The sequence below is a fragment of the Drosophila albomicans genome, chromosome 2L (assembly GCF_009650485.2).
Source record: "Drosophila albomicans strain 15112-1751.03 chromosome 2L, ASM965048v2, whole genome shotgun sequence".
In the NCBI taxonomy this organism is placed as follows: Eukaryota; Metazoa; Arthropoda; class Insecta; order Diptera; family Drosophilidae; genus Drosophila; species Drosophila albomicans.
In genome coordinates, this window is record NC_047628.2 from 9308742 (window position 1) to 9336637 (window position 27896).

Sequence of the window (27896 nt, forward strand, 5' to 3'; positions counted from 1 at the left end):
TATAAACAATAAAGAAACGATATCACGGCATGAGTAAGAAATCATCAGACACACCCGTTGTGTGTAGTTTCTTTTCTTTAGCTTTTCAATGTTAATTGCAGTGAATTATTTTTTCTTTGGCTCTCTAGCAGTTTACAAATTGTGTGCTACTGGCTACTTGCGAGGCTCGTTTGCGGGACTCTATGGACGTCAAGAAAGGAATAGGAGAAGCCAAGAAGCCACCAAAAAAACTCGTTTGGTTTAGCTGTACATACATATATTTAAACCTCTTTTGTGGGCCACCAAGCGGCGCCATTAATGACAGCCTTGCCGAGTGACCCCCTTGGTCCGTCCGTCCAATGGATTTTCATTGTACTCATACCTGGCTATTTATAAGTATTTTTGCCCATGCCAGAGAGAGAGAGCACAGGGACGAAAACCAGGCCTGATCAAGCCACAGCTGGACAGCCTAATGAGTGTCCATTTAGGGTGTGCATTTTAAAAATACTTTTGCAGTCGACTGCTATCTGTTTGGTAATCGATAGCATTGCAACGCCTGTCACGCGCGACAATTTCATCAGATAATATGCCGCATTGCTGGCCAGCTATCCAGCCAGCCATCCAGCTAGCTAGCTCTGGCTGTGTTTAATCTATCATACTTTCCGTACCATCTAAATGTCGAATATCATCGCAAGAGATGCTACATTTTTGGCCTAAGTGGCCTTTTGCGTGTCGAAGCGAAGTGCCTATCTAAACGATCTTTAATATCGCAAGCTCCTTCATTGCCAACATCTGCGACTATCTTGCAACTCTTTCGCTCCTCACCTTGCAGATGTGACCCAAACCGCCTCTTTGCTGTTTAGCACACTTGACTGCCAGGCTCCGCCTGTTTGCCTTCTGCTCTTCTTCTGTATTATACCCCGTGGTATGTGCTGGGACAGTAGTTCAGTTATAGTGATTACTTGCTACACAAAAGTGTTTAAATTGCTTTATAATTTATATTAAAGATAATTACTAAATTATCATGTGGGTAAATATCACAAAATTGTCAAAGTACAAAGGGTATCTGAGCTTCGATCACTTGAAGTTATGTACACTTTTAATGCTCGTAAAAAGAGACGCGACTAAAGATGTATTTTCGCTGAAATGTGACAATTTCTGTGTTCGTTGCTTTCTCATTAAAGTTTATACTCATGTCACTTTATAAGCCCATTTTGGTGCGCTTATCTATCGCCGTAATGTACTTGCATGTTGCCTGTTGCCTAGACGTTGTGTTGCACCTTCTCCTCCCGTCTGTTTGAACACATTCTTAAGTTTGAGTGCGCCATATGTTTAACATGATTTGAACGCGTCTCGTGTCTATTTGACTGGCTGCCTGCCTGCTGGCAAGGTCTTTGCATTTGCGCCTCAATAAATCAAATTGCTGATATGAGAAATAATGTTTGGTGGCGTTCATCTATACTTAAGTACTTCTGGGAAATGCTTTTGGCATTAAAAACAAAGTTTTGAGGTCTGTTCTGCAGGTGTTCCCGGCTGCCGCGATGTGCTTTTATGACCATCAAATTGAGCACTGATTCATCTCTTCAACTTGATTGCGACTAATCGGGGAAAAAAGCACAGCTACACAGAATACGAAATTATATTAAATGTACATTTAATGGTTGCACTTCGTGATTCATTTTTATGGACTTTAATGAAATTAAAAGTTCTCTTTTAATTTATCGGAGAGCAAAGCACACTTAATAAAAAATATCGTAATAATGTTTTCAATACTATTTATATGATCCCTTGTAACTTATTCTGTACCTCAACCTCATTTATTGGGCTATTTCATAATTAGTTCTTTATAGTTTCCTTTAATTAACATTACGACAGTTTTTAGCGTACTTCTCAGTTTCCTTGTGTACTTTTTGATTAGCCCCACCTCAAAAGAATTTTACAACGCGCAATTAAATCTCAGGTGGCTCCACGTTCTCTGCGCACTTCAACTTGAACCCAACTATTTATGGCGCTAACATAACTCGCCTCGTACTCGTTGCTGTTTCAAGAGAGACAACAAGAAAAACGAAAAAAAAAAGAAAAACAACAAATAGCAATAACAACATCTACACAACATTACATTACACCAACCTTGGCTCTGGCTCTCTTTTGACATTGCGTGCTGCGCATGCGCATTGCGTTCAAGCTTTTTTCGTTTTTTTTTTCTGTCTTTTTCGATATTTTTGTTCAGTGTCGACGTCTGCGCCGCCGGCTGCTAATGTTGCCCACTTCAATTTGCCATATTTATTTTACCTTTTGCGTGTACGCTTATTGAAAATACTGTCGGAATGAATGACTGCCTACCTGACTCACTGACTGACTGACTGGCTGACCACTTGTTGCCCCCCTTTGACCAGCCAGCTAAGCAACTGTGCTTTGTTTGGCTTTCTTAATTGAAGTTTGGATCTCTTCACTTTACCATTAGGTTTGATACTTTGTAAAGTATTTAATTTATTATTTTGAATTTATTTTTTCTTTTTTTTTGTGGTTAGCCTTTGAATATTTTCTTAATTATATTTGAAGTAATTTTTTGATCTATTCAAATAAATAAATTTTATAGTCTCCAAGTTAGGGTATTTAAAATTTGTTTAACATGCATTAGTGTAAAGCTTTTCTTAGTTTTTTTTTATAATTTATGACTTGTGCGATTACTTATTTTAGGCAAATGGTTAATTTAGTTAGTGAGCCTTGAAGGTCTTTTTGGGGTCTTCGGTTAATGACAGCTTTGCAAGAGGAAGCCTCCTCAGTGCGACCTTCGGTTGATAAACTGTTGAACGGTTCGTTAATTGTTAATGCTCATTGAGAACTTTGGCTGCTCATTTGTTCAGTGTTTGTCATTATGCAAATCAGCTTCAACTTACATTTAGCTGCATGATGCAATTGGAAAATCATTTGGCCGATGTAATTTATGATAAATAAAATAAATAAAATATTGCCAGCGCCAGCGGTGTGTTAATCGTTTAATAGTACGGCAAACAATTGTTGGGCTCCATGCTTAATTGCAATGAAGTGTCATCTTCTTCTTCTTCTTTGACGCTTTGTTCTCAACCAGTTTTATGCTGTCTTAGCCCCTCCCTCCTATTACTTCTCTGTCTTCCCTTTTGCATGTGGCCCTCTACGTTAATTTATGCTCGTCGCTGTAGCATAAAACTAATTAAAAAGCCTTGCCGTTTCAATATTAAGAAAAAAGTATAAAAGAGTTAATCATTAAAATTTGATAAATTGTTTTCGGTTTTGTGTTTTTGTTTTTTTTTTTTGCGCGTGCGTCATAAATTCAGCAGTTGTTCTATAATCCAAAAGCGGCATAAGTATTGTTAATTAACTTAAAATTTATTGCCCATAAAGCTTTACAGTTTTATCTTAAAGCGTTTCTTAACAACTTGAACGACTACGTACTTTAATGAATTTTCTATTCTCAGCTTAAAATCCAATTGCAATTCTATCGTTCACTCTGACGGCATTTAAATAAAGTTCACTATTCAACTGCAGCATATGAGACTGGCGAAGACTATTTCATTAGCACAATTGACCAGTTGGCGGCATACGAGCTTGTACAACAAAGGCAACTGAATTGAAGTGGTGCCACAATTTGAGGTCTTATCACAGTTGCAACTCGCACATTTCACTTGGGGGAAATAGGCAAACACAATGCCAACTTATAAATGTTGGAAGGCAGCGGAGCTGATGCACTCGGCTGTGAAATGAAAGTTGCTGCTAGCTAGAAAAGGCAGACAGTCTGACTAACTGACTGGCTGACTGACTGAATGTCGGCAGCCTGAGTGAGAGACAGATAGACAGAAAACAATGCCATGAAGGCTGCGAGTCGAAAGTCAAGAAGTCTGCGGTTTATCATTGAATTCCATGCTGCAGAGTTAGACGGAGAGAAAGAGAATAGAACAGCAGCAGAGAAAAGAGTAGCAACGTGACGCGAAATGTTTTCAACAAATTTCAATTTAGAGAATTTCACTATCACATTTCCTGTTACACAGCTGCCTCTTTTGTCTAGAAATTTATTGCAACAAGTTAATTGTTTATTGTACTTACTTATGTAATTGCAAAAATGGCCAAAGAAACAGCCGCCGCATCGTCGGTTGTGTTTTTGCCTCAGGTTTCAAGGCGAAAGGCATCAGAACAAAAGGCTGCAGAAGGTGGAGTCGTCTACGTTAATGTCCGTGTTGGTTTTGTTTTTGTTTTCGGTGCTGGTGTCGGAGTCAAAGTCGGAAAGAGCCTACTAGACTAGCCACTCTCCTTGACTACAGTCTGATGCACACGCGGATTAGATGACAGATTAGTTAAATGCGCATGAAATGAGCAACCGTCTCGCCGTTGCTTCCTACTTGCTTTTATGGCCATATATAGGAGCACAGTGTTACACAGCTAAAGCAGGAGGTAGAGCTGGAGTTGGTGCTGAAGCTGAAGCTGGAGCGGTTCTCTCAAGGCGTTGCCATAATGTCTTCATTTAATAATCAGGCGCAGCAATTACTCTGCCCCAAGTGAGATGATGGCTTAAATACTTTTTAAACACGCGCAAATTGCTTCTATTAATAGGCGTTGTAATTGTCAGTTGCATGCAGCTGATTAGCTGCTGTCTATCTTCATGAGGTCAACTCTTAAACGGAGGTCACATCTGCATTTCCACATAATGAATCCACATCAAATAATTGCCTATGCCCATAAAACAAGCACTTTAATAATAACATTTCGCAGAAAAATGAAAATGTTAATTATTCTCGTTAATCTAATTAGATATTCCACAGAGAAACCGACTATTTACTGCCAGCATTTCGAGTACTATTTACTCCACTATATAACATATATGCTTACATATTTATTCATAGCCAACTTGGTATGAACTCGTTAAGAACTCTTTCCCATCTTTATTGTGCCACTCTTCTTAATGAGTTAATTTAGTCAACTCACTTTATGGCCATTAATTTAGGCACTTGCTTAAAGCACATTCTGTACATGTTGCAGTTCTTTAAGAGAAACCAAGCACACTAAAATTTAATCATCTGGGATTTTGTCTATTCAAGTCAAATGCATTCTACCGATAATTATTTTTAGAGCTTGAGACTTAGATTTTAGAAGTTTATTTAGGAAAGAATGCTAAATGGTAAAAGAATACTGCAGCTTTTGTTGACAATCGTTATATTCTATAGTATATTTTGAATGTAAAGGTATATCGATAGGTATATTTTATGTATTTTAAATTTGTAGATCGTAATTGGTGTAAAATGAGTAGCAGATAGCTTTGTGACTTGACTCTTTATAAATATTTCTTCAAAAATTTCAAACAATAAAAACTTTTTTGTGTAAGATTTCTAATTTATTTCAAAATACGTGGGCTAAGCCGAGGGAATAATGGAAATTCATTCACTATTCTCATAGAGAACTTGGTACGTACTCGTTAAAACTCTTTCCCATCTTTATTATGCCACTCTTAATGAGTTAATTTAGTCCAATCACTTTATAGCCATCGATTTAGGCAGTTGCCTTAATCACATGTTGGACATGTTTCCGTTCTTTTATATCAAGCATACACATTAAAAATTTAACCATCTGAGATTTTTATCTAATCAATTCAAATTACTTTTACTGATATCACATTGATTTGAGAAGTCTTTTATAGTTGCACAAAGTATTTAAAAAAGAATTATCAGCACTTTTATTTAAGGCGTGCAAAGTGTAATCAGAAAAATTGCACTACTTAAAACAATTTGACAAATCATTTGTAATACGTTGGCAATATTTTCTGAGGCACCACGGAATCGATTAATACTTAATCGTTTTTTATAAATTTGAAATATCTTGAGAGTGCTTATTATAATGACGCAACTATTATTGGTCAACTCGTTTTCACACTGCACCCACACTTTGAAGCAAGGCTGGAGTGTTTCGAGTAGACTTCTTCCGCATGAGGAAACTGTAAAGAACGCAGCTATGGGAAACCTGTGAAAGGCTAAAATTATAGGGAAAAATGCTCCAACTACCGCAATGTTTGTGAAACTGATCGAAGTGGCAATTTTGCTTCACGTTCCTCTTGCTGTTTACCAACTCGTACTTGGCCGAAGATGTTGCAAATGGAAGTGGCAACGAGATGCCATTATTTGCCACACAATCTCTGAATTCCCCGATGCATCTGATGAGGCTCACGCTTGGTCAGCGCCTTGGTATGATGATTGCGATGCTTGTAAATGAGATCTGTCTGATGATATTGGAGATCTGCTGCCTGCCATCATTATTGGCCTTAGTTATGAGCTACCCTATTACTGTAAATAGCAATTGCTGCGTGTGGTGTGGAAGCTGAACCTGTGGCAGCTTTGTTGCCCCACTTCAATTATTTATGTGCCTCTGTCGGATTCACAACTTGCCGTTACACTTCTTTTCTTTTCAATTGCCATTCGATAGGTTCATGTAATTCTCATCGTCGTGAGTTGGCAATTAAGGTCTCGATAATAGTAATTTAACTGAAGTTGATAGAGAGCTTGCATACGTATTAATGTGGTATGTAATTTATAAAATAATAAATCTGTGAAGTGCCCATAAATAGCTACGAAATAATTTATAATGAATGAGTGTTAATCCAAAAATGAATCTATTAGTCGTCTCTTTTGGCATTCAGTGAATCATCACTGAGATATAAGCGGCATAAAACTGGAAATTATGAATCCCAATTGACAGTATTTGGCAGTGAATACTCACATGGCAGGCAGCATCTTGTGTAATGCGATTCGTTAACATTTCATTGGGCTTAAGTGAATACAATAGAAGAAGCAAGAATGCGCATTCAAACAAATATTTATAGACATATTTGTATAACTCTTAGGTTGGTCTTGGCACTCTCTTCCACTTCATTGGGTTTTGCTACTATTTGTACCAATTTTATCTTTTCGCACAGTCAGATACGAACGCAATCCTTGCTGATAGGATTAACAACCCACACAAAAATACACAAATACACACACACACACACACATAGAAACATTTGAACACAATGGCATCACAAACCAAAACAAGATATGTCAAAAGAAAAGATAAATGAGAAACAAAAACAGAAACAAACCAATGCCAAAATACATAAAACTTGCCGCATTTGCTTTTTGCATGTTCCTTGTTATTCTGATTCTGTGTGTTTGTGGGTAGCACTCGAATTCACCGAACCGTTTCGTTCAAAAACCCTACACAACATAAGGATAAACAATGTGCACAAAATGTTGTACAAATATTGTACAACAATGCTCTTACACGAGAATGTGTTTTACTTACGACTGTATTTAGTTTTGTTCTCGCATTGATAAATACCAAATGTGTAGTACATATTTTTGGATCTGCTTTACTATAGTTTTTGATGGGCAACAGGATTAGATGCGGTGTTTGAGTGGCTGAAATGTAAACCTGGTTGAAATGCTTATATTTAATCATTCTATTTCAAATATGTGAAGAGATTAACAACAGGTAAAATTATGCGACAAATTAGATCTGATATGTCTTGATTATTACTGCGCACTTTAGTTTAAATAATTCTCATCTAGCAGACGAAAAGAAAAAGAATTTTCCTTTTTCTTTTGCAACCCAAATGCAATAAAAGCTTTGCTCTTTCCTTTGAATAATGAAATGCTTGTCGGCACATAAAATAATTCTTAAACATTGTTTTTACTTTGCTGTTGCCTTTCTCCTTTTTATTATTTATTTATTAGCCTTTTGAGGCAACCAACTGCTGTTAGGCAAAAGTTAACAGCTTGTAACGTGCATTGTCAATTGAGAAGTAGTCGAAAGTAATCGAATATTCATAAGCTATTCATTTGTACAGCATATTTCAAAGTAATTTTCCCTGTTTTTCATTACATTGAGCGTGTGGTGAAAAAGCGATTTTTCCTTCTGACCAACAAGTGATATTGAATGCGCTCGTTAAATGAAACGGTTGTTTGAACTGCCGTTTTATGCTCTGACGGTTAAAGCCAACTGCAGTCAGACTGACAGGATATATATACAAACATATACAAAGAGCATCAGCAAGGAAACTCTGAAGGAAGTTTGGCAAACGGCGAAATTTTGCGCGCATTTTGCACGTGTTGTTGCCATTTGCCTTTTGCATAAATAAATAAGTATAACTGCGTTGTCTGTAGTTATGTATGTGTGTGTGTGTGTGTTAAGGTGTGTGAGCTTGCGTGTCTGTGTGTTGTGTAGCATGTTGAGTGCTCGACGCTGTTAACTTTTAGCGCGTTTTCTTGTCTTTTGTTGCCTACCTGAAGGCGTTCTGCCATTCTCTTTTACTTCGTTCGCCTCGTCATCCCGGTGCAAACGCACTCAATTTATCTCTCATATTATATTCACATTGCGTGTGCGTACCTCAAATTGTTTTCAGCACTTTAAGAAAGTATTTTGGGGTAAACGTGCTCTAAGTCTTATTTAATGTCGATTGTTGAAGATATTGAAAGAAAAAACACAGTTTGTGATTGCCTTTGTGAGTTCCTTTCCAACGCTATAGGTTTGGGGAATCAACTGGTAGCGTCGAGTTTTTAATAGACTTTAATGTAGAAATGATTTTATTTATAAAGTTTACCGAGGAATAGTAAAGTTTATTTTGAAGACTACACTTAAAGTTATTCGTTTTTACTTTGTGAGTGATTTATAAATATTTGATGTGGTGTATAGTTTCGTGAGTTCAATCAAATGAATTAATAAGTACATAGCCAAACTTTTTTTCTGGATTGTAGAAACTAACATTGCATCTTAATATTTATCATAACATTCTCAATCATAAAGTTTAATACAAAATTTAAAGCAGATGGTAGATCACAATTAGTACCAACTTTATTTTACAAAGTTTTACAACTTTTAATGATCAATAATAAAAAGTAATTTTATGACTGACGTCACAATTTGTAATTGTATTATTATTATTATTGCTATTATTATTACCAATGAAGCATACTAACTGTTTTACTTCTCTTTTGCTCTCTTTCCTGTATTGCAGGTATGTAGACCGAGACCTTGACCAACGGCTTTGTAATTGACTACCTACCAGTAACTTGTATGTAAGTCAACACACGCGCGACAAATTTTCATTAGGCCGAAGTGTAACTTAAGTGCACGGGAAATGTTTATATTATGTATTGACATTCAGCGTTTATTGTCTGTTGTGCATTTGCATTCGCGTATCGATTGCGTCATTTGTAACGCTCCTCCCAAAGAGCTAACCAATCAATTAATGGCCAAATCACATAATGCATGTAAACGATAATGAAAATGACATTTGCGAGAGCAACACGCAAAACAACAACGTTGTCAACATTGCGCTGTCGTCGTTTGCCACAGATGCAGATACATTCTGCTCTTGGGTTGGAAAGCGAAAAAAACTTAATTAATGAAATTAAGCTCGCAAATTGCGAGTCAGCGTGGGTATGTGAGTTTTAAATTTGTCTCTCTGTAGGGTATACATATGTATATATATCTGAGTGTAGGGTATCTGCGTATTTGGAACGCATTTTCAGGTATCTGGGTTCTCTTCAGTTTCTGTTTCTGTCTGGTTGCGGTTGGTGTGCATGCTTATGGCACAAGATAATCGATTATAATCGCACCTGCTCTCCCCCTAGACGCCTTTCATTTGGCGCAGTGGGCGTGTCGCCTATGTACTATTCTATCATGTTGGTCGCGTCGGTCGACGACTGCCGCTCATTATGCGCATTAATGTCGCATTTTTGCCTTTAACGTGGCCCAGCTATCGCAAAGGGCTGGTTTTGTCCCCCCACACGTCCCACGTTGGGCGCCACGGTATCCAAATCATGCAATGCTCAGCCGTGAATTAGTCGTTAAATAACGTATACAAGTTGTACAAGCACAAAAAACGCCATTTGTTACTTTGGCTTTAGTTTATTTTTATCGTTATCGATATGTACTACTATTAGCAGCCCCACGTTGGGCGCATTTAACTAGTATTTGGGTTACTTTTGGTGGAGTCAGCGCTCCTGTGCTCATTTACCCCAAAAATTCATTCCAACTTTTGCTATATAGTAGTACTATCTGTGGGCTTTAATCATTTTGCTTTCCCTTTTTTTCCATGGGTGCTGTGCAAAATTTATTGGTTTTCGCGGGTATTACTTCATTTTGTTATTCGCTGCTACTGGGCTTAGTTCGCGTGTTACATTCGCCTGTAAATAGGCAGCAAATGCGAAAAAAATATACACCAAAAAAAAAAAAAAGAAAAAGAACAAGACGAGAGAATAAAATTAAAGCTGTCTGCCTGCTTTTGGCTCTGGGACTGGGAATAAACTAGACACCTACGACGACATCGACAACGACATGGCGTGTTTGTTTGCTTTTCGCTTTTGCCTTCTGGCGTGTTGTTTCGTTTCAGTTTCTCTCGCGTTTTCTCGTGTTTTTCTTTTCTTTTTTTTTATTTTGTGCTTCATTAGTGGCAATGCACCCGGCGGAGAATCAAGAATTGAGAAGCGAGAATTGAGAATCGCGAATACACAATACTATAGAGAATTGTTGGCCGACAGTCGCCTAATGCCCCAGCGCTCTAAATGTGTGCTATGCCCCTATGAGGTCAAAAACAATCGATTTTCATTTCATTTTCTTTTGTGACTTTTTCTTTTCTTTGGCCCGCTTCGCTTCGCTTTTTGGCTCACGTGCTGCAGCTAAGAACGAGTACGGGTAAAAAAGTTATGAGCATTTATGAAACCATTGCGAGCATTTTAAAAATATGCTTGTCACACGCTGCGTATGCTTGACTCTCGGTCTCTCTCTTTTGGGATTTTCTAATCAGACGCAATTCTAATTAGTTTTATGTTTTGATGCCCCATCCACTGCGACTGTGTTTTGACAACATAATTTTGACGATACCGTAAGAAAGTATATACAACGAATTGTGTAGACTCTTCACAAATTTTCAAATTATACTTTATTATGTTTAAGTATATTTAATTTTGGTCTCAACAACTTCAAGTTTCAAGTCAAATAACAAAATTTTTACAAAAACTTTACAACTTTTATTTGATTGCCAACCGTTGCGTTGTTTAGCATACCTCCCCATCAACAAGATGAAAACTTTGAATATTACATTTTTGTTGTTAGGTTTCTCTGGAGCTTGTTTTAATTTATGCAAAGGCAATTTTTAAACATTTCGCACACGTGCGTGTCACAAACTAAACATCAGAATATTTAAATAATAACCAAGTTTTGTCAGTGTTTCAAGCTCAAAGTGTAGAGAAGCTTCTTGTAGACTCTCTTAAAGCAAAAAAATCTATATTATACATAAAGCATAGACACGGACAACTTAATTCGATAATTCCGTGACGAATGTAATTATTTTTGTGGTCACAATAATTGCGATACTGTTTGGGCCCTGCTTTTAATATGAGCAAGTACGAGCTATGTATGTATTTTTGTGTCTGTGTGTCGTGTAAATATGCATATCTATGGCAAATAATTATAATTATAATAAAAATAAAAGTTAGTTTATTCAACTTCCTGGACTTCTGTCGCTAGCAGATAAATTATGAAAAGTTCTCATGGGATTAGACGAAAATCTGCTTAAAACGAATATGTTTTTGATATTAAAATAGCATTAGTTATTTATGTATACATTAGTAACAGCTTTAATTCAAACTGTTTTACTTAAATGTGTCTTGCTTTTTGAGTGTCCTTTAATGTTGCGTGTTGGGTCAACTTGCCCCAATTTCACGTTCTTGCCTTAAAATTAGTTTTCCCTGCATTATACATGTACATCATTGAACAATTCAATTGTGCGCGTTCTTTTTTTATATTCTTTGCTGCCCCAGTGAGTCATATTTACTGGTCACGTATTTACTTTAGCCCTCAATTACCCCAGTGAGTTACTTCTTTCCTAATCAGTCAGACAATTCTTTCATTTAAATATAAGCATGTCTGTTTAGTCCACTTTACCAACATGTCTTGCCGTATTTACCTTCGTTTGCGAGTCATTCTTTGATATTTAGGTATTATATTTTTGTGTAGCTTTCGGTCTTTAATTAAGGAAATGTAGTGCATACGACATTTTTTCGGCTTTTCTTTCTCAATCGAAAGTATGTTTAATAATTTCCCAAGTCATTCCGTTAAGTCTATATGAAATGCTCCTATATGAATACAATCTGACATTATAGCGGGTTATGGAAAATAAAAAATTTGCTTATAAACTTTTTTCGAAGAATTTTCTTATACCACTTATCAATCACCAAATTGCCTGACGCCTACCTCATTAATTTTGTAATTTGATATTACGCAGTCTTCAGAAAAGCAGTTAGCAGTAAAATGTGTAGAGAGGTTATAACATTTATAGATATCTGCACAGAATATCAATAAACTATTTTGTGGAAGTTTTACTACAGTTTTATTACTACTTAAAAGTTAAAAGTTTACAAATCATGTTGAAGATACATATAAAGCAAAAACTTTTTCGCTACGGGTCTTTCTATACATACTTTAGATACTTTTATTGGTATGTGAATTCGTGTTTGTTATACAGAGTGCTAAAGTATATTAGAGTATAGGTTTTAGAATAATATGTTCTTAATAAACATCACCAAAAAAAAGGCAATTAAGCTCTTTTTATTCCAATAATAATTAAAACAACAAAGTGCACCACAGATATGTCTACTAAGTATCTCGTAGTCGAGATTGAACGATGTTAAGTATCTAAACTTTGTATTCAGTTTGAAAATCAAGAACACTTTAACCACAATTTTGCGGTGGATATTTGGTTTTGGGTTTTTAGAGATGGAGACTGTTGCGGCCAGGTGAAGGAGTTTGGCGCAGACAGCGGTTAAGTCAATAGGTGAGTGCCGTTAACTGGCATAAATGGCAAGGAAAGGTGAACCCAGTTCTGGCCAGGATGGTATCGAATAAATAAAACTTTTATGATGCGGCATAAATCTTCCGGGCAGACATGTCAGGCCACCTCTGAAGCGACGAACTGTGACCACACCCATTCCCATTCTTATTCCCATTCCCTGTGGCAGCCCATTAAACAGTTGTAACTCATGTTGCTGCCATTTCCGCTGTCTAACCAAATGAACCAATATAAATTCAATATTTTATGAGTATGTTTTTCCGTTCAGGTTCAGGTTGTTCTACTTACTATTCGTTTGTTTTTTCCTTTAGCACACAACGCACACAATAGGCAAACAATGGACATTCATCAATTACTCTGTTGCCTTTTTGCTTTGAGCCATTAGTTGTTAGAAATGTGTCGCTAATGTGTCTATAAGGTGTCCAGTAACAGCGCCAACTCTAACACTCTCTCTCTCTCTCTTTTACCCCGTCTCCCGCCCGTCATCTCGCAGTCGGCCTATTTATAAAGGCCATTAGATGGCCAACGTGCTTAAGTATCATCATTAAAGGCACATAACGTGTCTCTGGTATCTTTCGTTGCCGCACGATTTGCGGTCATGTTGATATTTATTAATGTTCAATTATCGATAATTATCTGTTTATCTATTTAATATTGTCTGCCTGCAACGCAGCTTCGATCAAATAGTGTAATGTCTTGTTGTAGTAGTAGTTTACGTTTGTCGGAATATAAAAGGAAGCACTCCAAATCGCTTTATTTCTAAAATTTCAATTTACAACACAATAATTATGTCCAAGGACATGAACGTGTCGGAACAGGTTTGCAGTAACAGTTTTCCATGTAGTTATGAGATTCCAGATACGATTTAATGTCAGACAAGAAGTCTGGCATATACATCTCCGAATATCTATTTTGCAATGATTTGCCTAAACCTGTATTTTGAAGAGCTTTCCACTTTTTTATCTTCTCCATCATTTCACGGCAGAACATGCTCTGGTTATCGGGAAAACTATGCTCTGAAAATCTTCCCTTAACTATAGATGGCATAGGTAGAAAATAAATTCAGTAAATACGATCAATTTATCTCTCACCCTTCTCAATTGACTTTCGTTTGGTCTTATGAATCTTGTTGTTAGCTTCCAGAATACATTTCACCAAACCAATATCCTTAAAGTCCTCTGTGGAGGGTCCCATGTCAATGTAATGCATCGACGGATCACAGCTAATACCCATATAGGGCACCAAAGTATATAGCTGCGATTTTTTCCACATCTCCAAATCTTCCTTAAGACGAAATTGGCTCTCAACTGGCGTCTAGCTACAACTTCATTGTACATTCTATATGACAATGTCGAAAGCAGATTCTGCACTTTATCCATGCATCTAGTAATAATAATGTTATTAATAAAATAATTAAAAAATTTAATAGAATAATATAAAGACAGTGCAGAATGAACAGAAGATTTATAAAAAAAATAGTAAGAAAATTAAATGCAGAAAAAGAAAGCAACTGGTACTCACTCCTGATTATAAAATGTCGATATTCCTGGCAGCACGTTAGATCTTTTCATTGTGTGAAGGCTGCCTATCATTTCATATAAAATATACTGGACAGCATTTAATTGAAGAGTATGCAGATAGCTTGTATTATTCACATGCTTGCGTGTCCACCAACCACGAAATGAGGCTTGTATCTTGATAGAGCTCGAGTTGAACAAAATCACCATCGATTGCTGTACCTTTTCTTCTGCGATCATCTGGAGATTACGCCCCACAAGATATCGTCGCCACACTCTCTGAATAATTTCAGCTGCATTGCTTTGCTTTACCATGTGATTACGCACTCGCCAGCCCCGAAAAGTCTTTTGGATAATTCGAGCCGCTTTAAATTGCTTGTAATCGAGTAGAAGCAGTTGGGTGCTAAGCCATAGAATGTGATTAGCCATATTCTCGCTTTTTAATAACGGTAAAACCTTACCGCAGTGCATTGTTCAGATATGTCGAGGGTAATCCCTTGGACTCAGTAGTCTCGCTTTCATACTCGTCAGTACTTTTGAAATCATTTGAAATACTGGCCAACGTGTTGCGATATGTGAAAGTCCAATAGTTATTGGTCCACATGATTAATAGAAATCTATTTTGTGTAATGCTCTTTTGAATATTAGAATGTTTATGTATTTCTCAATTTAATGTGATTGTTTAGATTGATATATTGTTATTATGATATATATATATCAAAGGTAACCAGATGTGAGAACACTTCGACTTTTGAATCAAAGTATTTTTCATTAAGTATGTATATTTTATTGAAGTATATACAACTTGTGAATGTGAATGCAATTTTCAATAGTAAATTCAAAAAGCTATATTTTGTTTATTATTTAAATGTTTCTTCCCCTCAGGGATTAGTTTCATTAGATAAACATAACAACCAATCATTTGGCGTCTAAACAAATCAATTTTTACACAATGGCATAAAAGGCTTGTAGTTGATACTATCGACAGGCTTTAATTAAGTTGAATTGTTTATGGCGAAACTACTAATAGTTTGCTTTTGAAACTCGAGTTTAGCATCTTAACATTTTAATTAAGTCAAAACAAGGCTTTGTTATCCAATCTGAACAATTGAATAGATTGCTTTGCTACTAAATGAATTAATAGCAGCTACTGCTATTGTGGTTAATTTATTTCTATTTATAGCCAAAGTTACATTTTCATTTAGAATGCAATATTTTTGTCTGTCCGCCTATAGATTTATCTCTATACAAATACATGTGTGTGTGGACGTCTTGCTAGAAACTGAGTTGCATTGGTCAAGAGTTGGCTTGCTCCTTTTGCTGAGCTCAAAGTCATTTAGTATTGTGCAAACAATTTGCTGCGTTTCATGTTACGACTTTTCCAAGCTAACAACTAGTACAAGCCAGAAAAAGCAGAAAGCAGATGATGATGGCCACGACGAGAGATGACGTTGTGGCCGCAACTACAACAGCGACTTCGACTAAGGCTGTCCAAGAAAAATTCATCGAAGAAATGCCAAACTGCAATTGACTTGCATGACCATAAAAATTAAGTTATATACACCAAGCAGCCATAGAGCTATAGGGCGGCGACGGAGGATGCCAAAGGCAGGCAGGAGACGGGAGGCAGCAGTGGGAGCGAGTCGAAGTCGAAGTCGAAGGCACAGCTAAAGCGCAAAAATAAAGTCGAGTGAAATTGCTGCTGTAATATATTTTAATAGCGTAGAGCTAGCTCTAACGGAGGCCGGAAAAGCTCTGTGATCGAGGTTGCCTTTTGTTGTTGACTGTTGACTGTTCGCTGGTCGCTGGTCAGTGCTAGAGCCAACAAGCGAACTGTGCAAACTCAGTTGGTAACAGCGAAGAGCAAACATCTAACCGGCCAACAAGCCAAACAGCCAAACAACCAAGCAACAAAACAGCAAACGGCAAACAAATAGTTGACCAAACCAGACCTTTTGGCCAGCGAAATTTTCGACTCAACTCGCGCAGTCTTTGCTTGGCTGCCTGCTCTTTGCCTTATTATGTCTAATTAGATTGCGCTGTAGTTGTTGCTCGTTTTACGGAATGCTTTATTGTTACTTTGTCGATTTGATGTTTCGTTTCTGGATTGAGTTGGCCAGCTAAAATCGATGCTCAGCGTAGGGGTTAATTGATGTTGGCTCTGCGAAATAATCCCCTTCCTACCTAGATTTGGGGTTTGCTATGCCTAATTTTACGACACAATTCAATTATGAAACTTAAGATACCATTTAAACAAAAGTATTTATTTAATAACTTCCACAATTTTTATCTGTTTCCTTCATATGAACTCGTGGATGTTTTCACCATTTGCCCTGAAGACACAGTTAACCTGTTTTCATAAGCAGCCTCATTATAGATTCATGTTTCAATTGGACAAAAAAAAAAATAAAAACACATTCTAAACCCATTCCTCATCAGTCATTCTCTCTGTTGCTAGCCACATTTTTGACACACAACAAAATTGCGACACACTCGAGACAGAGAAAGAGAGGGAGAAGCAAAAAAAAAATAAATTAAAAAGAAATCATGGCAAACGTGTGTGTCGCACTTCAGGGGCAACTTTGGTCTGGGGCAATTGGCAAATTGAAATCTCATAAAAATTCTCACGTTTTGCTCCAAATTTTATTTTGTGAAGCGCGCTTTTGTGTTTTGCATAATCACCTGAGCCAAGTTGCGTAGGCTGAGCGTTGAGTGAGAGAGAGAGAGAGAGGGAAGGGGAAGGCAAGCATAAATGTGACGCCAGCTCTTAGAACCCGCCAAGCAACCCACTGAACGGACACTAGAAGTGCCCAGCCATTGAACTCTGCACACGATTATTATGATGGCAAATGTGACCATAAAAGAGACGAACTCAAACTTATACTGAAACCTCCAACTCCAATTCTAACTTCGACTTCAACTTCCAACTCGCAAATCCATCCCGAACTCGAAGTTGAAGTCGAAACAAACGAGTCGACTTGTTGCGCAAAAGATTTTTATCAAATTGGCCGTCGGGTTATACGAAGCTTGACGAGATTCTCATTCTCATTTCGATGTGGATTTCGATTGGATGGCGAGGAGAGTGCTATAGAGAGTCGCGAGTTTGAATCACAGATGCTGATTTCTTCTTCTTGTTGGTTTCCTGTGCGTGTGGCACTGTGTAGATTACTTGGGGCGATCTCTTGACTTCAATTGCCCGCTGGCTATGCAAATTTATCAGCACACTCCCAATCCCAGTCTCAGTCTTAGTCTCAGTCCATACAGAGAGCTCCGTGTCCCAGAAACACACAAAAACCGGTGGCACTTTTTTGCTGTTTTCGTTGTTGTTAAGTTGCCAAGAAGTTGTGCGATAAAAATCGCTTATACCCCTTGCCCTCCCACCACACTCTCCACAGACCACGGAGCGCCATTAGTCAAGCTGCTGGTGCATTGAACTTGAAACATCTCGCAGTTTTCACTTCAATCCATCAAACGACTCGACGGTGTTGGCGTTGGCGTCGGCGTCAACGTCGGAGGCGACCGCGAAATCTCTGTCGACGTCGACGGAAACGGGAGAGATTCCAATGACGCGTGTAAAATGATTGTACGCGTGTGCCCCCCAGGGGAGCTCCTAATGAATGGAGCAGCTCTTAAACTGAAAAGCAACTGTAGAATTTGTATTCCCCGTTCTTGCTTGCGTGGTTTGTGTTTCTGATGCTGATTCCGATTCTGACTCTGATTTGTATCTGCCCTCTAATGAGTACATAATAATAAATAAATAATGATTCATTTTAGTTCAGTCATGTGTACTATAGTTGATTCTCAATGCAATCTCATTAAATGTGCTCTCAGTACGTTTTCGAAAGTGGCGAAACTGTTTTGCAAATTTATGTGGTGTCATTTTTTCGAATGATTTATATTTCTGACACAGTTTCGTGTCGGATGAAGCTGTTGAAGTTTTGACAACAACTAAAGTGTCATGAGGAATTTTTAAGATAAAAATTGATGACATTTCTAGCTATGCTTCAGAGCTAGTAAAACGTATTCATAAAAATACTTTTTATCTTAAGCACTTGTTACTGCTGCTAAAGGTTGTATCTTATTTAAAACTGACAACTTATGGCTTACTTCTATTGTTTACCTTACAATTCTTATTTTATTTGCCAACACATTAAAATCCATGGTCATTTTATTTGCACAATTGTTGTCATGCAACCAAAACAAATTTGCCAGCTAATTAGATTCGAGTATTCTACTCACGTTCGCATGGTCAGCAGCCCAGCATTGTTTGCACTTCCCCAAACCTAATATAGTTGCTTACGGATATTGATGAATTCATTATCAGTAAACGTAATATTATTTATCATTTGCAAATTGTTATTCATTATGATTTTAATATCCTGATAAAAGAGACCACATTGTTGTGATAATATTGTAATGAGAACAAAAGTTGTTACACTAATTGCAAAACTTTGTCATTAGCAACATTGTAAAAAATTAAACACAAACATGTAATTAAATGTTGTCCTCCATTAAGTTTTAAAAAACAGCCGACGCCTTAAGGGGCCAAGAGTCCACAAGGGCGTTGCGTAATTTATGTGGGAAACCTAACTAATTGTGGCTGTTGATAATTAAATTTTCGCCGTCACTCTTAGCAAAAAAAAAAAAAACACAAAAAAGAATTTAAAACAAAAAATAATAGCAAGAGCAATAACAGGTAACTGCTAATTTCGCGCTTCCTGTTCTCTTAAATTCTTTTCGTCTTTCACACTGTGACTAATGTTAATGACATCTCATATCGTCAGTTCATTTCGACCTTAAAAGTCGTTGCACTCTCCATTTTGGGGACATAAACAAAACAAAACAATACCAGAATGCAAAACTCGTTTCGTACTTGACATGAAGCTCACTTTTTTTGGACTGTTCCAAATTGCGAAATCGTGCGAATTATTACAAGTTTAAGATTAACTAGAAATCAATATCTAATCTTCGACAAAACGCTTATCCGCTTGGCTGTTGAGAACGTAATAACAAAATTCATAGGCAGTTGTTTTAAATACGTAGAAACTAATTCAACTGTCGGAAGTTGATAAGCTATGCTAACACAAGGAGCCATTTTAATTGCCGGAGACAGCAACAAGTAGCGCAGTTCTCATGACGCACGATAAGGGAAAACAAGCGTCAGTTGAAAATACCGCAGCGTAGCCGACGCCAAAACATAAAGCAGCAGTTACTTTCCAGATAAAAAACAGTCTGAGAACGCCCATGCCAAGCATCGGTTGCCGCCTGAAGCAGGGTCTAACAATGGAAACGTCAAAGGGGCAAGTTCATGTGATAAAATAAATACAAATCCAGAAAACTAACGCATGGCATCGCTATTATTAATCATATCTGCAAAAAACTATTGTGCTTATCATGACTATAAGCTGAGAGAAGTTTATTCTAAATTATGTGAACAAATTTATTTGCTCTGGCTTAAAAATTGTTCACTTTTATGTTTGTTTAAATTAATATCAACTTGTGCTGTGCTAAAAATATTTAAAAAAATAATATGAAAATGATTCAACCTCGTGATAACATAGAAAATACAAATTCACAACGTATTTATATAAAATCAATGCAATGATTGAAATTCTATGAACATTTCATTAATATCAACTTGTGAATTATTAAATTAACAAAAACTAAGGCAAGTTTGTGATAAATAATGAAAGTAAACTTTCCCCTATAATATATGTGTATACATGAAATCAATCCTCTGAGGATTGCTGTTAGTATCTGAGTTCCAAGAAATTAAAAGACCTTCGCGCTTATCTTTTAAAAACAAGTCTGCAGGGTGGTTTAATTTTTATTGTAAACAAATTAAGAATTCGCCATGTTTACTCTCAGTCTGGAAAAGAATTTTTACTAACAACTTGTGTTGCGACAAAGAATTATGAAAACTATACAAAATTGAGGCAAGTTCGCTGTGTATTAAATTAACTACTCCATAAAGATTTAAATATGTATAGTGCCAAGAAAATATAATATTACAATTAAGTAACACAGGAAACAACTTAGAGATAAATAATAAAATTCAAATGAGTCCTCGACTCATTGATATTAAACTGCTGCTATGAACTTACTGTTACTATCTTAGTTTCACAGTTCCTAGAAATTATGAAGATTTTGTTCGTATTTAAAAACAAGTATGAAAGTCGCTTTGTTAATATTGTTAACAATTTTACAACTGTCTATGTGTGTTTTTCCCCTGGTTTACTACATTAACAATACTAGAAATATGTAATTGGGGACAAAGAAAATGAAGTGTAATCGAGCAACAATAATTTGAATAATTATAAAAAGTGTTTGCAATTTCAAATTTGGCTTATTCTAAGCGAGAAAATAATAGTAATACTAATACAAATCCACAAATCCGACTCGATCACTTTTTGGTAAAGAAGCTACTGATGTTGGATTGCTTTGTTTTAGGCGTCTCCTTTGCCATTTTACCAGCTTTACTCGCTGCTGCTGGCGGCGATTTTTTCTTTGTAGTAGGCGAAGTCTTTTTCTTGGCCGCTGTCGCCGCCTGCGCTTGTTTCTTGGGCCTTACAGTTATAACAAAGCCATCATCATCTAGAAATGTTTCGTTTGTGGCCACAGCAGCATCCACATCGATCGCTTCTTCCACCTCCGCCTCCTTCTTTGACTGTGACTCTGTTGACTTCTTTTGCGGCTGCTCTTCGTCCTCAGAGTCCGAAATGCGACGACGTTTGCTAGTTTTTGGCTTGCTGCCCGCGTCGTCGTCATCTGACTCATCGCCAGAGCCAACTACCTTGCGTCGCAGCTTATCCAATTTCTCCTCCTCGTCGGAGGAGGCTTCTTCTTCTTCATCAAACAGCTGCACGGAGGTGTTGGTTGCCGTTAATTCTTTTTTCACGCTTTCCGTGGGCGATTTCTTCGATTCGCTGGACGTGGACGTGGGTTGCTTCTTGAAGAAGTTGTCCATGCTGCCGCTGGCTGCTTTGCTGCCTGCCGCTGATTTCGTTTCCTTGGGCGGCTGCGCGGCTTTGGCCGCAGGAGCTGCACTAAAGAAGCTGTTAATGCTGCCCTTTTTCGATGGAGCTGCTGCTGCTTTGCCTTTGCCTTTCTGTGCGCTTGGTGGCGATTTCTTCTGTTCCTCTTTGCTTGCTGCTGCCTCCACCTTGCTGCCAGTTGCCTTTGTCGGCTCCACTTTGCTGCTTGTTGTCTTTGTTGGCTCCACCTTGACACTAGCGGGCTTAGCGGTCACTCCATTACCGTTCAAGGGCTTGTGGTCAGTACCGTTGGTCACTGGCTTACTTGTAGCTGCTCCTGCACGCTCCTCCAACTTGGCTAGTTTTACTTCGACATGCTGCATAGGCTTGAAAATGGGGGCAGCACTCTTGGAGCCGCCAGCAATCTCCACGGAATACAGATGCGATTGTGAGTTTTGCAATTTGCCCAGCCATTCCTTTAACTTGTCTTCACCTTGCACAATCGTATACAGCTCGCCGTCGCCATTCGCTTTCATGCCATGTACGAGAAAGCGTTTCTCGAACTTGTTGTTGGCGCGTTCCTGTTGTTTAATGTGCGCCTCGAGGGTTTCGTGAGCTTCTTTATACGTTAATTTGTACTTTTCTAGCAAATCAGTGACCAGCACTCGTCTATCAAAGTCAATTAGACAATCATCGAGTGCTTCTTGCAGCGACATCTTGTGCGCACACGTGAAAACAAGAGTTTTTCGTGAAATATAATTTGATAATAACACGACAACACAACGCGAAAATACGCAATGCGCAACAAAAAGGCGCTGAAATGCCGGCGCAAAACAGCTGGGCAATTATAGAGATGGGCGATAAGTATGCATTCGCATTAACATTATCGTATTGACTGTTATCGACTTAGCAGAGAGTTAACATGTTGCTGTAAAGTGGCAACGCTTCAAATGTGAATGGCAAAACAACTTATTGCGCAATTAAAAGCATAGATGGCGCTTTAAAGCAACAGTGCTGTTATTCCCGCGCTGTTAAGATTTTGAAATGTAACGTATTTTAACTAACAATTAATCTTGTATTTTGATTGCAGCTACAACATGCGCTTTGAGCCGCTGGGTCAGAAAATGTTCACACGCCGCAACTGGCTGCTGCGCTGCAGCATACTCATCAACGTGGCTGTGCTGCTCTATATTGGCAGCCATGTGATGATTGGTGGCGGCAACAATTTCACTAGCGGCGGCGGATTCCTGCTGCAGGAGCAACAACAACAACAGCCGGCGGCATCCGCCTTACAGGCTTCCTCCCTTTTGCCACAACAACAACAACCCACGCCCAAAAATGTAAGATTTCATTAATATTAATTATATTTTTAATACGAATAACTCTTTTATTTTTATTTTATGGCAGTCGGAGGCGTCTTTTGCGGAAGAGAAGCTGGTGGTGGCAGGCAGTGGGAATGCGAATTCGGAGCCAGCAGCAGCTGCGGCGCCACCATCGGCAACCATCGGCGACAGCGGAGGAGGCAATCTGCCTGAAGCTGGCCAAGTGGTGGGCAACATTGGCGTTGTCGGCAGCAGCAGTTCAGCCACAGAGCTGAATAACACACAGTCCGATGGCTACATAGTCACTGGCGATGAAAAGGAACTGGATGAACGAGTGCGCAGCCTACTTAATTGCTACGAACGCGATTATGACCAACAGACGCTACAGCGTGGCGACTTTTGGGTGCTGCAGAACTATGTGAGAGCGGAGCATGGTGAGCTCAAGTGCCACGAGTCCATCACATACACAACGCATGCGGATTACACATTTTTAGACAATCTAGTGCCGTTGCTGGAACGGTAAGCGAGAGTTTCCATCTTTTATACTTTTTACTAATTTTTTAAATCCATCAGCTGGAATGCACCTATTAGCATAGCAATGCATGCTCCAGGTACGGATTTCCAGCCTACACTGGACTCTATCAAGTATCTGCGAGACTGTGTGCCTGGAAACCAGCTGGTACGCTCATTTGCCACCTTCCACATCTACTTTGGCACCAAGCACATACCCAAGTCAGTCCCCAAGGCACAGGATGCCCTCAAGACGGGCTACAATTGTTCGCTGCCAGCGCCGTATTTCAATGTCAGCTCCGGACATTTGTATAAAGCGCAAAAGAAGCTGTTGTATCCAGTGAATGTGGGTCGCAACATCGCACGCGATTCGGCGCTCACTCACTTTATACTCGCCTCGGACATTGAACTGTATCCCAATCCGGGACTGGTTAAGAAATTTCTCGAGATGATAGCGCGCAACGAACAGTATCTGCGGCGGAAGGCGCCAAGGTGAGTCATCTAAAAAGTCCAAATTACAAATTTCACATATTTTCGTCTTAATTATAATTAGGATAAAGATAGAAGCTGTCGTTATCAAGTTTTAGATTATAAAATAACATCATTTAAAAAGAGTAAATAATGCGGTAAATTATAATTAATAGATTTGTAGATGGTTATAAGTAGAGATTGTTATTTTTATTCAAATATTTTTCAAAGATTGTCATTTCAAGCAGATTATTTTTTTGTATTAAATATTATAGGCGAAACATGTTTAACGAATAATAAGTTTAAATATATAGTATTTATTAATAGTAAGAAAGTAAGAAGTCGAAATCTCTTTGGGTATTTTGGAGACACGGTTGCCACTTTTAGTACAAATGTACCAAAACTGGTATTTTTATGCATTGGTACATTGGATCACTTTTTTTTCATTTTGGTACATTTTCAATATGCCTGGTCTAGAATTTAAATTTTTCATAAAATTTTATGTTCACACATATTATTTTAACAAATGGCTCTGTTCCACCAGACACAAATTTTGTATCAGTTAGAAATTGAACCATGTCTAACACTGGAAAATATCGCATACAGTCGATTTGCGACGAATTGTGACAATTGAGAAAATATATTTGCGCTATTCTAAGGTCTATCACTACGTAAACAGTTATATATTGTGAATCACAATTTATGAAATACAAAAAATCTTTCGTGAAAAAATTTGTGGTACATTTTTGCTAAAATTGGTACATTTTTTCAAAATTTTGGTACAACAATTTTTTTTGGAATGGCAACCGTGGTTGGAGACTTATTTTTAAATTATGCCAACAGTAGACAAGCTGAGAAAGCAAATAGGATTTCTTTATGATAGTATATTGACATATCATATTGTATATAGTATATGTATTTATGAGATGTCGAATAAAAGGAAAAGCTCTGCACATTTAAACAATGTTAAATGCTAGCAATCTAATGCCTATTTATCTATTCCGCAGGGTTTTCCCACTCAGTATTTTTGAGGTGGACGAGAATTCGCCAGTGCCGCACGACAAAACCGAGCTGCAGGAGTTTCTGCGGAATGGCAAAGCCATACCCTTCCATAAACGGGTGTGTGCAAGTTGTCATGGTGTGCCCAAGTCCAAGGAGTGGATGGCGGCCAATGAGACGGACGAGCTGAGTGTGTTTCACATAGGCAAACGCACTGGCTACTATGTGCACTGGGAGCCCATCTATATTGGCACCCATGCGGATCCCCACTACGACGAGCGGCTCAGCTGGGAAGGCAAGAGCGACAAGATGACGCAGGTAAGTAAATGCATATAATATTCAAATTACCTTAACTGAAATGTGTCTTCAATATTGAAGGGTTACTCACTGTGTGTGCTGGACTACGAGTTCCACATACTGGACAATGCGTTTCTGGTACACAAGCCGGGCATCAAAGTGCTGAAAAAGGACAATCGGCGAGCGATGCTGGCGGGCAAAACGAACCAGCTGATACGTAAGATCATCTATCCGGAATTGAAGATCATGTACGGCATGCGCAAGGGCTGCGCAATATAGTAACTAATTCTGCAGCGCAGCAGTTGAGCATCGACTTTGAGCGAGGCGTTTGTGAAAAGACTACGACAACAACCAGCCACTCTAATACTATTTGCAATGTTATAGAATCCGGATGCATCGGATGCCTAAACGCCCTGCCCCAAAATACCAATTAACAATTAATAGTAACCAATTACCAATTACGAACTACCAACTACCAATAACCAATATTATGCTAGAACCTTCCTTATGGCATTCGCTGCGCACTGGAAGTGTGTGGTGTTTTACGGTTAGTTAGCATTAGTTTAGTTAGTTAGCCTAGGATTAGGATCATTACTTAGGGTATACATAGAACGGACGGACGTTCAGAGCGGGTGTTTTTTCTACTCTACGCATAAGCAAAGCCTTAGGAGCACGGCTTAAGTACGTTAAACGTAGTTAGTTGTTGGTTTCCTCTTCGTTTTTCTGTGTCTATTATAATGCTGAATTATACATAGATTGTTAGCCAGGAGCTGCCATAAAAATAGATCAGAACAGACTAGATGATATAAATCCAGATTCACTTTTGTAAGGCAGCACAACAGCTATGAAATATCCATTGAGTCCTATTTGGAATTGACGATTAGTTGCATTGTTTTTGTATATTCATAGGCAAGTCATTAATCAATTATGATTTAGTTAGAGTCATGAACATCAATTTTTAATTTAAGCCATTTAATTTATGTCATTAAGTTAGCACCACATTCACAAAAGTACTTCATGTGGAATACTCAAAACTCCAAACATTTTGCCCTAAAACATACCAACTTTTGTATACCAAGAGCCATTGAAAATGGCTGATTGATTGATAGAGAGATTCCTAGAGAGACAGACACAGATACAGACACACAGAAGTCTTACCATTTTGAGTCTGCACTTGCCTAGTTTGTAGATAGAGAGTGGGCAACAAATAGGTTTAAAGTGGTTAAAACTCATTGAAACTAATGATAATATTATTATTAGACAGCAACAATTCAAAACTTAAACTAAACTATACAGCTAAAGCCGCTATAAAGTAAAACGTTTAAATGTTAGACTTGGGAAATTACATAATTAGAATGCTGAACACAATTGACAAGATGCATAAATACATACATATAAACTTTAGATAAACAAAAAATCGAGGAAAATAATTAAATAGCAATTACAATTATACACACCTTGAGGATGAAGTTCAAGTTAATGCCTAAAATTAAACAATTAATTGAAAATTACGTTTTTAATCGTAATGCGTAAATGCAAACCGTGATATTTGTACTAGTAAAGGCGAAGTTTGAAGCTGAGTTTGAGCATTAATTGTAATTGTAAAACTTAAGCTCTAAGTGGAATGAGAGGAAACAAATTAAAGATATGAGAATGATTAACAGAAACATAACTCTAAAATCAAATCATATGCATTCAACTAGTTTTGTATATGCTTTTTTTTTAGTGTTGAACTTAAAGTCAAACTTGTGCACATATAAATGTTTAAAACATAACGAAAATAATTCTTAAGGTACAAACACGTGCTATCAAAGAGCCGTGTTCAGCCTTGAGTTGTAGTGAGAAGAGAAAAGAATTGAAATTGAAATTTATATGGCGCTTTTTTCGAGCTAGAATTTGTTGGAATTGTTGTAAAATGTAGCTAGAGGACGATGATTCGAGAATTGTCTAGCTTAGTACGAGTATGTTGTTAAATCTAGGGTTTAAATGCAATTTCTAATTAGAGAGTGTCTTGGGAACAACATGCAACAATTGGTGTTTTGTATTTATTGTACTTGTCTATCTATAAGTCTACAACTCAAACTTTTCAATTCGCTAAAAAAGATAACAAACAAATTTAATTTCAAATCCAATTTCAATTAGCCAGACTAAAGATACACTCGGTAATTAAACAATATCATTAAAAACTAATAAACTGTTGAGGACTAAACAAAGCTAAAAATAGATCCAAAAAAAGAGTTATAAAGATATATATATTTAAACATAAAAGAAAGTAAAACACTTATTAATAATGTATTGAAGTGCCTTAGAAAATTATATAAAAAAAAAAATTAACAAAATATGAAAAATACCACAAATGGAATAAGAAATTTTTGTGTTTCAGTTTTTACATTTATAAACAATTCTCAGACACCTTTTGTTGTGTTGGCTTAGCGGCATTTTGTTTAGGCCAAATTGAATAAGAGAAATCATTATTTTTGTATGTAAATAATAAATAATATGCATACGATATGTGTATTGTGTAAAACAAATGTATTAAACTATTTGTATATGTATATATGAACGAGTATTTAAACAAATTATTTACTGATTTACTTAAACTAAACGTTTTTATATAGTTTTCACAACTGCAGTTAGTCGAAGTCATATCCTATTGAATGAGTCTTCTTATAGCTAGCCTGCCAATTTTATGTTTACATACTATTATTCTTATTATTATTAATATTACACCATAGTTACAATTACAATGTATTAATGTTTACCTTGTTTAGGCCATAAATATCATAAAAAACTACTCTAAGCTAAGGCCTCTTTAAGTTCATTTGAGCGCAGCATTTGATCTTTCCTTTATACTCCATAATTTACTGCGCAATAATTGCTGAGCAAGGACTATTAGCTGAAACAAATGGATGAGAAATATATCTATGCATAAGAATTGTAAAAATAAAGACAACAATTTCAAATGGAATAAAAATTC

The 27896-nt window shown here is 37.4% G+C and overlaps 3 protein-coding genes across 5 annotated transcripts in view; 1 reads left to right on the plus strand and 2 right to left on the minus strand.

Annotated features, from left to right (window-relative positions):
• LOC117566054 (beta-1,4-glucuronyltransferase 1) overlaps positions 1-27896 on the plus strand; it is a 67313-nt gene extending 39417 nt beyond the window's left edge. For 2 of the 3 annotated variants that reach the window (XM_034245510.2, XM_052003036.1), the window contains 5 exons: positions 22414-22663; positions 22731-23164; positions 23219-23647; positions 24631-24940; positions 25001-27896. In XM_034245510.2, the coding sequence (XP_034101401.2) occupies positions 22421-22663; positions 22731-23164; positions 23219-23647; positions 24631-24940; positions 25001-25198 (1614 nt within the window). In that variant the 5' untranslated portion in view covers positions 22414-22420 and the 3' untranslated portion in view covers positions 25199-27896. Of the gene's footprint in view, positions 1-19589; positions 19650-22413; positions 22664-22730; positions 23165-23218; positions 23648-24630; positions 24941-25000 lie in introns of those variants that run through there. The other variant, XM_034245509.2, reaches the window with a different exon arrangement.
• On the minus strand, positions 13550-15056 carry LOC127565270 (abnormal spindle-like microcephaly-associated protein homolog). The gene is made up of 4 exons (XM_052003041.1): positions 14811-15056; positions 14354-14752; positions 13924-14215; positions 13550-13866 (listed from the first exon to the last, which is right to left on the minus strand). The coding sequence occupies exons 1-3, from the start codon at positions 14951-14953 to the stop codon at positions 13984-13986; spliced, it is 774 nt and encodes a 257-aa protein (XP_051859001.1). The 5' UTR covers positions 14954-15056; the 3' UTR covers positions 13550-13866; positions 13924-13983.
• On the minus strand, positions 20597-22180 carry LOC117566056 (DNA polymerase delta subunit 3). The gene has a single exon (XM_034245511.2). The coding sequence runs from the start codon at positions 22037-22039 to the stop codon at positions 20753-20755; it is 1287 nt and encodes a 428-aa protein (XP_034101402.2). The 5' UTR covers positions 22040-22180; the 3' UTR covers positions 20597-20752.

What these genes read in the sequence shown, in the direction of transcription:
- LOC127565270 (XM_052003041.1), bottom strand. Translation starts at nt 14,953, where the DNA reads ATGTGGACCAATAACTATTGGACTTTCACATATCGCAACACGTTGGCC. An exon ending in TATCTGAACAATGCACTGCG is followed by an intron (nt 14,753 to 14,810) that starts GTAAGGTTTTAC and finishes TCTATGGCTTAG; the next exon opens with CACCCAACTGCTTCTACTCG. An exon ending in TCGACATTTTATAATCAGGA is followed by an intron (nt 14,216 to 14,353) that starts GTGAGTACCAGT and finishes TATTATTACTAG; the next exon opens with ATGCATGGATAAAGTGCAGA.
- LOC117566056 (XM_034245511.2), bottom strand. Translation starts at nt 22,039, where the DNA reads ATGTCGCTGCAAGAAGCACTCGATGATTGTCTAATTGACTTTGATAGA.